The following is a 14207-nucleotide window of genomic DNA, read 5'->3' on the forward strand; positions in this document are numbered from 1 at the left end:
GGGAACCGTGTGTTCTTTCATGTCCAGAGCGTTTTGTACTAGTTCAGTTTTACACGGGGGTCTGGAAGAGTGCAGTCAGATTATCTAAGGCACTGTCGCTCACAGAGAAATGAACATTCACTCTCTTTTTATCTCTCTTTTCTTCTATCTCACTGTTCCTCTCCATCACACTCTCCATGAAATTATTATGTTTTAATCAAATATTTACAGTCAATTTGCAGTCTACAAATTATTTGTAATTTGAAATATATCCAGCCAACTTGACACAACTGTGGGAAGCATTGGAGTCAATATGGAAAGGAAAGGGAAAGGGGGATACATAGTCAGTTGTACAACTGAATGCATTCAACTGAAATGTGTCTTCCGCATTTAACCCAACCCCTCTGAATCAGAGAGGTGCGGGGGCTGCCTTAATCGACATCCACGTCTTCGGCGCCTGGGGAACAGTGGGCCAGCATCCCTGTGGAATGCTTTCGACACCTTTTTGGGGTGGAGGAGGGAGGGCGGTGTTCCTAATGTTTGGTATACTCGGTCAGTGTATGTCACTAATATCGGATATATACACTTTGATTTTGAGAACGTCTCAGACATTTAGCAAATTCCCAACCGGAATACTTTTACAGGGCTTCTAGCCCACTCAGTCCCAGCCAGAGAGATTCAGCTTGCTACGCTGTTAGCTTTGCCTTTAATTCTATGACCCTGGCCTGAGAGCTGCTTTTCCTCCAAAGATACACTACATGACCAAAAGTATGTGGACACCTGCTCGTCAAACATCTCATACCAAAATGATGGGCATTAATATGGTGTTGGTCCCCCCTTTGCTTCCATTCAGCCACGAGCATTAGTGAGGTCGGGCACTGATGTTGGGCGATTAGGCCTGGCCCGCAGTCGGCGTTACAATTCATTCCAAATGTGTTCGATAGGGTTAAGTGCCTTGCTCAAGGGCACATCGACAGATTTTTCACCTAGTCGGCTCGGGGATTAGAACCAGCAACCTTTCGGTTACTGGCACAACGCTCTTAACCACTAAGCTACCTGCCGCCCGAAGAGAACGCGTTTCCACTGCTCCCGAGTTTGCGGCGAGCTTTACACCACTCCAGCTGATGCTTGGCATTGCGCATGGTGATCTTAGGCTTGTGTGCGGCTGCTCGGCCATAGAAACCCATTTCACAAAGCTCCCAACGAACAGTTCTTGTGCTGATGTTGCTTTGGAACACGGTAGTGAGTGTTGCAACCGAGGACAGACGATTTTTAGCACTTTTGGCTACCCCGTTCTATGAGCTTGTGTGGCCTACCACTTCGCGGCTGAGCCTTTGTTGCTCCTAGACATTTCCACTTCACAATAACATCACTTACAGTTGAGCGGGGTAGCTCTAGCAAGGCAGAAATTTGACGAACTGACTTGTTGGAAAGGTGGCATCCTGTGACGGTGCGACGTTGAAAGTCACAGCTCTTCAGTAAGGCCATTCTACTGCTATTGTTTGTCTATGGAGATTGCATGGCTGTGTGCTCGATTTTATACACCTGTCAGCAACGGGTGTGGCTGAATTAACCAAATCCACTCATTTCAAGGGGTGTCCACATACTTTTGTATATATAGTGTATGTTATGTTTGGAAGCGGGCCAGGGCCACAGGGTCAGCCCAGTTGTCTGATCTGTGTATGTGTCCCAGGTACTCCCAGGTCACTTCTTCTGTTAAATCACGTTACTGTTACTGCATCTTTACTCTTATGGACATCTGCCCCCTGCAGGACTGTTGGCATAACCACATTCACTCATTCACTTGGGAGATATGTAACAGAGGTGGTTTGGTGAACCATGCTCGCATGATGAGTAACCTTACTTGAGTCCTGAAGACTTGCATTAGCTCCCAGGCCTAATGCCTAGGCTTTAGCTCCGGGTGCTAACACTGTCCTATGGTGCATAGGAGACCCAGATTCAATCCAAGTCGATCACAAACAGTACAGTAATGGCCTTTATTATGGTATTCTGTATTGTCCTTTTTCTGTGTAAAAGCTCCACCTTACTTTTAACTATTGCAGAATCAGTGCTCAGCTTTCATACCTTAAATTGGTCATATTTCCCCCTATCTCCATTGTGTTATATAATAGGAGGTGTGGTGATGGAGGAGTGATGTGTGTCTGTGTGTGGGCTCATTGTTCAGCTCTGTGTCTTTAAAAGTGGAGGGAAATTAGCATATCTGCCTTCACTTCGGTTGCTTTTAAAACTGCAGAATTTCTGCCTTATCTTATCACCGCCACCCACACACACACACATACACACACAAGTTTGTTTTACTATCCTTGTGGGGACCAAACAATTGATTCCCATTCAAAATCCTATTTTCCCTTAACCTAACCACAAACCTTAACCTAACACTAACTCCTAACCCTAATTGTAACCCTAACCCTAAACCTAACCCCTAAGCCTAAAATAGCCTTTTTCCTTGTGAGGACTTCTGGTCCCCACAAGGATAGTAAAACCAAACACACACACACACAGGCAAGACGGTTCAAGTTAGACCCACTTCTCTCCAGCTCATATTTTTTTTCTCTCCCTCCCTCCCCCAATTAAATGCAAAGGGCTTTATTGGCATGAGAAACATACAGTGCATTCGGAAAGTATTCAGACCCCTTCACTTTTTCCACGTTTTGTTACATTATAGCCTTATTCTAAAAATGATTAAATCGTTTTCCTCCCTCATCAATCTACACACAATACCCCATAATGACAAAGCAAAAACAGGTTTTTATAAATTTCTGCACATTTATTAAAAATTAAAAACGGAAATATTTAATTTAAATAAGTATTCAGACCCTTTACTCAGTACTTTGTTGAAGCACCTTTGGCAGCAATTATACAGTGGCTTGCGAAAGTATTCACCCCCCTTGGCATTTTTCCTATTTTGTTGCCTTACAACCTGGAATGAAAATATATTTTTGGGGGGTTTGTATCATTTGATTTACACAACATGCCTACCACTTTGAAGATGCAAAATAACTATTCCCCCCCAAAAAATTACAGCTGCAATTCTCTTGGGGTATGTCTCTATAAGCTTGGCACATCTAGCCACTGGGATTTTTGCCCATTCTTCAAGGCAAAACTGCTCCAGCTCCTTCAAGTTGGATGGGTTCCGCTGGTGTACAGCAATCTTTAAGTCATACCACAGATTCTCAGTCCCTGCCGATGAAAACATCCCCACAGCATGATGCTACCACCACCATGCTTCACTGTGGGGATGGTGTTCTCAGGGTGATGAGAGGTGTTGGGTTTGTGCCAGACATAGCATTTTCCTTGATGGCCAAAAAGCTCAATTTTAGTCTCATCTGACCAGAGTACCTTCTTCCATATGTTTGGGGAGTCTCCCACATGCCTTTTGGCGAACACCAAACGGGTTTGCTTATTTTGTTCTTTAAGCAATGGCTTTTTTCTGGCCACTCTTCCGTAAAGCCCAGCTCTGTGGAGTGTACGGCTTAAAGTGGTCCTATGGACAGATACTCCAATCTCCGCTGTGGAGCTTTGCAGCTCCTTCAGGGTTATCTTTGGTCTCTTTGTTGCCTCTCTGATTAATGCCCTCCTTGCCTGGTCTGTGAGTTTTGGTGGACGGCCCTCTCTTGGCAGGTTTGTTGTGGTGCCATATTCTTTCCATCTTTTAATAATGTATTTAATGGTGCTCCATGGGATGTTCAAAGTTTTTGATATTTTTTTATAACCCAACCCTGATCTGTACTTCTCCACAACTTTGTCCCTGACCTGTTTGGAGAGCTCCTTGGTCTTCACGGTGCCGCTTGCTTGGTGGTGCCCCTTGCTTAGTGGTGTTGCAGACTCTGGGGCCTTTCAGAACACGTGCATATATACTGAGATCATGTGACAGATCATGTGACACTTAGATTGCACACAGGTGGACTTTACTGAACTAATTATGTGACTTCTGAAGGTAATTGTTTGCCCCAGATCTTATTTAGGGGCTTCATAGCAAAGGGGGTGAATACATATGCACACACCTCTTTTCCGTTATTTATTTTTTAGAATTTTTTGAAACAAGTTATTTTTTTCATTTCACTTCACCAACTTGAACTATTTTGTGTATGTCCATTACATGAAATCCAAATAAAAATTCATTTAAATTACAGGTTGTAATGCAACAAAATAGGAAAAACGCCTAGGGGGATGAATACTTTTGCAAGGCACTGCAGCCTTGAGTCTTCTTGGGTATGACGCTACAAGCTTGGCACACCTGTCAAGTGCCTTTTACTGAGGGGTGGCTTCCGTCTGGCCACTCTACCATAAAAGCCTGATTGGTGGAGTGTTGCAGAGACGGTTGTCCTTCTGGAAGGTTCTCCCATCTCCACAAAGGAATTCTGGAGCTCTGTCAGAGTGACCATTGGGTTCTTGGTCACCTCCCTGACCAAGGCCCTTCTACCCCGTTTGCTCAGTTTGGCCTGGCGGCCAGCTCTAGGAAGAGTCTTGGTGGTTCCCATCTTCTTCCATTTAAGAATGATGGAGGCCACTGTGTTCTTGGGGACCTTCAATGCTGCAGAAATGTTTTGCTACCCTTTCCCAGATCTTTGCCTCAACACAATCCTGTCTTGGAGCTCTATGGACAATTCCTTCGACCTCATGGCTTGGTTTTGCTCTGACATGCACTGTCAACTGTGGGACCTTATATAGACAAGCGTGTGCCTTTTCCAAATCATATCCAATCAATTGAATTTACCAGAGGAGGAATCCAATCAAGTTGTAGAAACATCTCAAGGATGGTCAATGGACACAGGATGCACCTGAGCACAATTTCGAGTCTCATAGCAAAGGGTCTGAATATTTATGTAAATAAGGTATTTCAGTTTTTTATTTTTAATACATTTGCAAACATTTCTAAAAACCTTTTTTTCGCTTCGTCATTATGGGGAATTGTGTTTAGATTGATGAGGAAAAACATTTCTTTAATCCATTTTAGAATAAGGTTGTAAAATAAGAAAATGTGGAAAAAGTGAAGGGGTCTGAATACTTTCCGAATGCTCTGTGTGTTTACATTACCAAAGCAAGTGAAATAGATAATAAAAAAAAGTGAAATAAAAAATTAACAGTAACATTTCAAAGGAATAGAGACATTTCAAATGTCATATTATGGCTATGTACAGTGTTGTAACAATGTGCAAATAGTTAAAGTACAAAAGGGAAAATAAATAAACATAAATATTGGTAGTATTTACAATGTTCTTCACTGGATGCCCTTTTCTTGTGGCAACAGGTCACACATCTTGATGATGTGATGGCACACTGTGGTATTTCACCTAATAGATATGAGTTGTTTTCTAATTATTTTGGTTCTGTGTAATCTAAGGGAAATATGTGTCTCTAATATGGTCATACATTTGGCAGGAGCTTAGGAAGTGCATCTCAGTTTCCTCCTCATTTTGTAAAAAGTATTTGATCCCCTGCTGAATTTGTTTGCCCACTGACAAAGAAATTATCAGTCTATAATTTTAATGGTAGGTTTATTTGAACAGTGAGAGACAGAATAACAACAACAAAATCCAGAAAAACGCATGTCAAAAATGTTATAAATTGATTTTTCATTTTAATGAGGGAAATAAGGATTTGACCCCCTCTCAATCAGAAAGATTTCTGGCTCCCAGGTGTCTTTTATACAGGTAACGAGCTGAGATTAGGAGCACACTCTTAAAGGGAGTGCTCCTAATCTCAGTTTGTTACCTGTATAAAAGACACCTGTCCACAGAAGCAATCAATCAATCAGATTCCAAACTCTCCACCATGGCCAAGACCAAAGAGCTCTCCAAGGATGTCAGGGACAAGATTGTAGACCTACACAAGGCTGGAATGGGCTACAAGACCATCACCAAGCAGCTTGGTGAGAAGGTGACAACAGTTGGTGCGATTATTCGCAAATGGAAGAAACACAAAATAACTGTCAATCTCCCTCGGCCTGGGGCTCCATGCAAGATCTCACCTCGTGGAGTTGCAATGATCATGACAACGGTGAGGAATCAGCACAGAACTACACGGGAGGATCTTGTCAATGATCTCAAGGCAGCTGGGACCATAGTCACCAAGAAAACAATTGGTAACACACTACGCCGTGAAGGACTGCAATCCTGCAGCGCCCGCAAGCTCCCCCTGCTCAAGAAAGCACATATACAGGGCCGTCTGAAGTTTGCCATTGAACATCTGAATGATTCAGAGGAGAACTGGGTGAAAGTGTTGTGGTCAGATGAGACCAAAATCGAGCTCTTTGGCATCAACTCAACTTGCCATGTTTGGAGGAGGAGGAATGCTGCCTATGACCCCAAGAACACCATCCTCACCGTCAAACATGGAGGTGGAAACATTATGCTTTGGGGGTGTTTTTCTGCTAAGGGGACAGGACAACTTCACCGCATCAAAGGGACGATGGACGGGGCCATGTACCATCAAATCTTGGGTGAGAACGTCCTTCCCTCAGCCAGGGCATTGTAAATGGGTCGTGGATGGGTATTCCAGCATAACAATGACCCAAAACACACGGCCAAGGCAACAAAGGAGTGGCTCAAGAGGAAGCATATTAAGGTCCTGGAGTGGCCTAGCCAGTCTCCAGACCTTAATCCCATAGAAAAATCTGTGAAGGGAACAGCAGGTTTGAGTTGCCAAACGTCAGCCTCGAAACCTTAATGACTTGGAGAAGATCTGCAAAGAGGAGTGGGACAAAATCCCTCCTGAGATGTGTGCAAACCTGGTGGCCAACTACAAGAAACGTCTGACCTCTGTGATTGCCAACAAGGGTTTTGCCACCAAGTACTAAGTCATGTTTTGCAGAGGGGTCAAATACGTATTTCCCTCATTAAAATGCAAATCAATTTATAACATTTTTTACATGCATTCTTCTGGATTTGTTTGTTGTTATTTTGTCTCTCACTGTTCAAATAAACCTGCCATTAAAATTATAGACTGATCATTTCTTTGTCAGTGGGCAAACGTACAAAATCAGCAGGGGATCAAATACTTGTTGCTGTCCTGGGGCTCTGTGAGGTCTGTTTGTGTTTGTGAACAGAGCCCCAGGACCAGCTTGCTTAGGGGACTCTTCTCTAGGTTAATCTCTCTGTAGGTGATGGCTTTGTTATGGAAGGTTTGGGAATCACTTCCTTTTAGGTGGTTGTAGAATTTAACATCTGTCTCTCGCTCACTCTCTCTCTCTCTCTCTATCACACATACATACTCCCATCCTCTTCTTCAGCCCTTATTCGAAGAGTTCCTCTGTCATACTTTTATCCCATTTTCTCTATTCAATCCTATATTGCCACTCTTATCCTCTCTCTCATCTCATCCTGTAAGTACCACACGGAGAGCAACAATCCAATCTAACCGCTTCTATGGGTTGAATATTAATGCTACGTACCTGTACATTATATCAAAGAGCTTTAAGTAAAAGGAAGCACTTCCTTGTAGTTTAATGTTAAATTATTTTTATCAGGCAGCTGTAACAGTTTAAATGGCATTGTGCTGGGAATGCATCATCTTTAATGACCCTCCTCTCTATTGCCTTAGCAGAGGCACATTATCTGTAATGAATGGGCTAGTGGAACATGATTTATCCCTGTTGCTCCTGTTTTAGTACCTTAATGTACCCAGCAATTCAATTTGATTAACTTCAAAATAACATCCGTTCATTTCTAGTAAATGATTTCTGTCTGTGGCTACGTAATGTTTGTCTTTCTCGTGCTGGTATTAAAACTCCTTGCTAATGTTAATGGAGGTACATCTGGATTGAAGAGTTCGCACACACATACTGGAACTGAAGGGTGTGTTTGTGTGTGTATTTTCCCCTCCCAGTCATGGCAAGTGCAGCGCACTGCAGGAGACTGTGAATAATGGATGTGTGTAGAGATCTCTGGAGGCAGTGTGTGTGTCTCTCACCTACCACAAACACACACACTCCACACTCCCAGCACTTTTGTTTCACACGGCTCAGCTGTACGAACCAAGACCAGGGTGGTGAGTTTAATTCCCATGTATATGCAGACTCTCCCACTCTCTCTCTCTCCCTCTCCTCTGCAGAGAGCAGCCTATCTTCAGTACGAGGGCCCATGTCTTCCAGATCGACCCCACCACCAAGAAGAACTGGGTTCCCACCAGTAAACACGCCGTCACAGTGTCCTACTTCTACGACAGCACGCGCAACGTCTACCGCATCATCAGCCTCGACGGCTCCAAGGTGTGTATATTAAAGATTTGTAAAAGGAGGGGAAGATATTAGAGGTTGCACATGGTTCCCCTCTGAACAAAGGGATTTTATGGGGAGCAAATTAGAGGTGGCACCAGGCTGGCTCCCTCAGGCTCTGGGCTGGTAGAACTATAGATCAGTTAGAATCAATCATGGATTGATTTATGTGAAACGCGTGCTTGTGTACTGTACTCCCTCTCACACACAGACGTTGCCCATTTGATCGTCCCCTCATACACAACCAGAGATTGAGTTGCAGTCTCACTCAACACACACACCCTACATTTGCCAACAGTGTGTGTGTGTTTCCATGGCCAACGGTAGCAGCAGCAGCAGCAGCAGAGCCCATGGGTTGGTAGTGGCGTGGGGGCGTTATGGCCTCTTATGTTCTGTACGTCATAACAACGATTATTTTTGTCTTCAGAGGGTTGCAGGGGAGGAGGAACTATTTCAGCACTGCAACGGTTATGTAATGCTCTCCACACACACACACACACACACACACACACACACACACACACACACACACACACACAGAGTCCTCTGCTTCTCTCTCCATTGCTGTATATGTGACCCTTGGTGCTGTGGAGCTACTGTAGCTAGCTAGCGAGTGGGTGAACTCAACTGTGGGGTTACCGTTACTGCGCTGGGCTGGGCTAAGCTTGAAATACCAGGGTTGGCTGCAGTGTGGTGCTGCCCACCTGCCTGCCGCTCTAGGATAAACTCGTCATTAACATCCACACAGCCCACTGTAAGACACACATAGACAAACATAGAACTTTACACACATAGAATTTACATAGAAAGTACATAGTTACTTTATCCTGGTGCCAGGCCTGGTTCTAAGGGGGCAGTTGAAATCGGCGTTCTTGCATTGGAATGATATTGAATTCTGCTTATATCATGCTATACCACAATAAACATAAAGTTCACATGCAGAGATGCCGAGATCATTGAGTGCTTTTGAAGTGACAGGTTGGCGCAAAATCTGTAGCATATCTCCGCTGTGCTGTATCAGCACAATGGACAGCGCCCTAAACACTAAAGCAAGGCCGTTAGTAATGAATATAGGCTACAAGATAGATAGGGTAAAACACCTATTTCAAACAACCTATGTGAATACAGCCGTATACACAGCTGTCTTACCAAAATAATGCAAACTAAATGCTGAATGTAGGAGCCTATATATTCATGCATGCGAACAAAAATACTGAATAGCAGTTTGGCTTAGAATATGCCGGCCTACCAAAAACACGTTTCCAATACTTACATTTCTATTTACAACCACAAAAATCAATAGGTTACCAAGAAAAAAACATCATAGAATGTATATATTTCTATGATGAAATATACCGATATGTAGCTATACCCAGTGGCGTCATTTGGGTTTTTGCATTGAAATTATATTGAATTCTGCTTATACAGTGAAGGAAAAAAGTATTTGATCCCCTGCTGATTTTGTACGTTTGCCCACTGACAAAGAAATTATCAGTCTATAATTTTAATGGTAGATTTATTTGAACAGTGAGAGACAGAATAACAACAACAAAATCCAGATAAACGCATGTCAAAAATGTTATAAATTGATTTGCATTTTAATGAGGGAAATAAGTATTTGACCCCTCTGCAAAACATGACTTAGTACTTGGTGGGAAAACCCTTGTTGGCAATCAGAGGTTAGACGTTTCTTGTAGTTGGCCACCAGGTTTGCACACATCTCAGGAGGGATTTTGTCCCACTCCTCTTTGCAGATCTTCTCCAAGTCATTAAGGTTTCGAGGCTGACGTTTGGCAACTCGAACCTTCAGCTCCCTCCACAGATTTTCTATGAGATTAAGGTCTGGAGACTGGCTAGGCCAGTCGTAGTTTTGAGGGGCGGGCAATTGCTATGCTGACTGCAGGAATGTCCACCAGAGCAGTTGCCAGAGAATTGAATGTTCATTTCTCTACCATAAGCCACCTCCAACGTCGTTTTAGAGCACTGCCCTCACAACCGCATACCACGTGTAACCACGCCAGCCCAGGACCTCCACATCCGGCTTCTTCACCTGCGGGATCATCTGAGACCAGCCACCCGGACAGCTGATGAAACTGTGGGGTTGCACAACCGAATAATTTCTGCACAAACTGTCAGAAAACATCTCAGGGAAGCTCATCTGCATGCTCATCATCCTCACCAGGGTCTTGACCTGACTGCAGTTCGTCATCGACTTCAGTGGGCAAATGCTCACTATCGATGGCCACTGGCACGCTGGAGATGTGTGCTCTTCACGGATGAATTCCGGTTTCAACTGTACTGGGCTGCAGACAGCGTGTCTGGTGTCGTGTGGGCGAGCGGTTTGCTGATTTCAACGTTGTGAATAAAATGCCCCATGGTGGCAGTGGGGTTATGGTATGGGCAGGCATAAGTTACGGACAACGAACACAATTGCATTTTATCGATGGCAATTTGAATGCACAGAGGTACCGTGATGAGATCCTGAGGCCCATTGTTGTGCCATTCATCCGCTGCCATCACCTCATGTTTCAGCATGATAATGCACAGCCCCATGTCGCAAGGATCTGTACACAATTCCTGGAAGCTGAAAATGTCGCAGTTCTTCCATGTCCTGCACACTCAACAGACATGTCACCCATTTAGCATGTTTGGGATGCTCTGGTTCGACGTGTACGACAGTTTGTTCCAGTTCCCGCCAATATCCAGCAACTACGCACAGCCATTGAAGAGGTTTTCTGGTTTTCTGATCCACGCCTCTACCTTTTTTTAAGGTATCTGTGACGAACAGATGCATATCTGTATTCCCAGTCATGTTAAATCCAAAGATTAGGGCCTCATTTATTTATTTATATTGACTGGTGTCCTCATATGAACTGTAACTCAGTAAAATCTTTGAAGTTGTTGCGTTTATATTTTTGTTCAGTGTAGATTGTTTCTTACCTTTTCAGAAGAGTTGCAGCCTCCTTGAAGCTCTGTGGAACTTCCTGAGTAATCGATCATTCCATTCTCCCTGAAATCTTCTTGTAAGATCCCCCTCAAATGCCAGTTGGATTAGTTGAGCTCTCCTCTGTTGTAGCATGCTTCTTCTGTGCTGACTGAACACGTTTTTCAAAGTGAAAAATGAGTTCTCGCATGTAACTGTGGCCTAGAGAATCATTGCAGGATATCAAGTAGGGTCCATTTGTCCTCATTGGAGCCGGAGCGGGCGATTTCAGTCTACAAAAACTGGCTAGCAACACTAAACTCAGCTTCCACCAAATCAGTTTTGCTTAGATCCAGCAGTGGTTTCACCTTTTTCACATCTAGAAAGTTATGGCTCTCTGGGTCAAGGGCACACAGGGCCACCACCAGTTGGCTGTTGCTTTCGCTGAATCATTCTGACATTTCACCAATGACAGTATCCAATGTGCTGAAGAACAGTCTTTTACACTCAGTCTCTTCTCCTATGTCCTGCTGGCCTACTGTACTGTCCAACACATATTTCTTGCGATTTGTACTTACATAACGTCGTCGTTTGCTTGGAGCTGGTGGTGCGTCAGTGCCACTTGGCACTTAACTCTGCCCAAAAAGCTTCGAACTCGCTGTCACACCTCAGCTTCTCAATGCTCTCCAACGCACTACGGACCACTTTGACTCCAGTGTAAAGATCCATTGCTTTTGCCTGGAGTCGTTTGTTTGGAGGATCAAGAAGACTGAGGATTATGTGCACCATGGTGGCTGTAAACTTAAAGCCATGGTCCGTCACCACCTTCAGAAGTCCTTTAGCCTCAAGTCTTACTTCTGTGTTGTAAGAACACGTGCATTCGATGTCAGAGAGGAACTTCACAATGCTTTCACAACTTTTAACAACCACTGACACTGTAGCCAGGTGTCCCCTTCTCCCTTGGCTTTGTTTGGATACTTTGGCGAAGCCAAATTCTGATATCCATCGTGGTAGTGGCAGATTAGCTAGTTCGAGCTAGCTAAATAGGTTAAGGCTAATAACACTAAAGCTTTTTACAGCTAGCTAAGAAGCTATCTAAAATATGTTGTGGTAGGGCGTTGAGTGAAGCAGCTTCTACGGTAAACTTGACCCCGCCCTTATAAATCAAAATCAAATATTACAGGCGGAGGCATATCACGTTATTCACTTAGCCTAACACAGATGAGAAGCGTTATTTTTTTAAATAGAAAGCCAAGGGAGTCATACCTAACGGCCCCAGTGGTTTCCATAGCCCTGCTACACACACCGCGGCGCGCTCTGTGTGATGAGGTGATGTCGAAGGAGTCAGGCGCAGGAGGGTAAATCACAGAATAACAGGCTTTATTCCGGAATTACAGAGTTACACAGAAATGCGTCAAAACACTCTAGTGTGCAAACAGGCGCACTGGAAAATACACGGCACACAGGGAAATATCCCGGCGATACAAAATACACAGAGCTCCACCGAGCTTAACTATCCTCCACAATAAACAATCACACACAAAGACAAGGGGGCAGAGGGAACACTTATACAGGTACTGATGAGGGGATATGAACCAGGTGTGTGTAATAAACAAGACAAAACAAATGGAATGATGAGATGCGGAGCGGCAGTGGCTAGAAAGCAGAGATACAGATTTTTTGCGGCAACCTCTCACTCAATCATTTTAACTTTCTTGCTATTTTTATATAGGGACATAAAACTAAAACTGAGGGGGCACAAGTTTCAACTTATGGGGCTAAGGCCCCTTTCGCCCCCCTTTTCCCCCTTTGCCCCCTTGTGGATCCGGGCCCGCATAGAACTAATATGCCCCAAGTACTACAAACAGGCTTCATGTCTCAGAGGCAACAATACCAGTGTGCCACACCTCATCTCCCTTACTCCCTCATCCAACACCCCTCCCTCACCCACCTACCTCCCTCTCTACTTCACCACACACCTCCCACCCCCGCCCCCGCCCTCTCCCTCACCCCTCTCCCCTTTCTCCAACTGTGGTCGATGCCAGTTGAGTCAATCAGCCTCACTGGGGCCTTCATTCTCATTGACTGCTTCTTCTTTACCGATCAATGGGGATGTAACACACACACATACACACACACACACACAGACTTTCCATCTGACACAAACACAGATAGATAATACATATCCAGTCGTTACTGTTGCTGTAGGCAACCATCCAGAATACAAGCCCACTCATCTTAGACAAATGGGCTTAGACATAAAATGATCAGCATTGCTTTTGTGACTCATAGAACTCTTCTCTCCTTCCCCAGGCAATCATCAACAGCACCATCACCCCCAACATGACCTTTACGAAGACCTCCCAGAAATTTGGCCAGTGGGCCGACAGCCGAGCCAACACCGTCTACGGTCTAGGCTTCTCCTCAGAGAACAACCTGCTCAAGGTACACACACACACACACTCAAATCAAATCCAATCCAATCAAATTCCAATGACATTTTATTTGTCACGTACACAGTTTACAGTAGGCATAAAAGGTGCAGCAAAATGCTTGTGTGCTAGCTCCCTCAGAATTGCAGTACAATAATATCAATAATAGTCCATTCAAATAAAAAATAACAAGTAATAGAAGAGGTAGTATGCAAAGTAATAGCCTGATATGTACACAATATGATATACAGAATAGATAGTGTATGTGCTATGTCAAGTACTTGGTTGACCACAGGCACATTTGAGCAGTCTGTTCCACAAGGCAACCAAAAAGAAGGCACTGGCTGTCTTTGGCGACCCCTCCCACCCTCTACACCCTCAGTTCGAGAGGCTTCCCTCTGGCCGGTGCTTCAGAATGCCCATGGCCAAGAAGAACGTGTTCAAACATTCATTCGTTCCTTGTGCTGTTGGACTACTAAATGCAAAGTAAATTGTATCAGTATATGTACTTATCTATACAGTGCAGTTGGGACAGTGGTCGGTTGTGAGTGAATGTATCAATGTCCTCTATGTTTTTAGTGTATGCAACATGATGGACTGACTGGTTTAAATGTCTATGAAGTTGAGAATGTATGTG

The 14207-nt window shown here is 44.1% G+C and overlaps 1 protein-coding gene across 1 annotated transcript in view; it reads left to right on the forward strand.

Moving 5' to 3' along the window:
• The window catches only part of LOC311099411 (homer protein homolog 1-like), a gene marked incomplete at both ends in the record, with an annotated part of 43733 nt that overhangs the window by 13962 nt on the left and 15564 nt on the right, over positions 1–14207 (forward strand). Inside the window, 2 exons of the mRNA XM_084140105.1 lie at positions 8053–8209; positions 13452–13583. Of these exons, the coding sequence (XP_083996231.1) occupies positions 8053–8209; positions 13452–13583 (289 nt within the window). The remainder of the gene's footprint in view (positions 1–8052; positions 8210–13451; positions 13584–14207) is intronic.

Source organism: Coregonus lavaretus (genome assembly GCF_964263955.1).
Source record: "Coregonus lavaretus genome assembly, chromosome: 24".
Taxonomy (NCBI): domain Eukaryota; kingdom Metazoa; phylum Chordata; class Actinopteri; order Salmoniformes; family Salmonidae; genus Coregonus; species Coregonus lavaretus.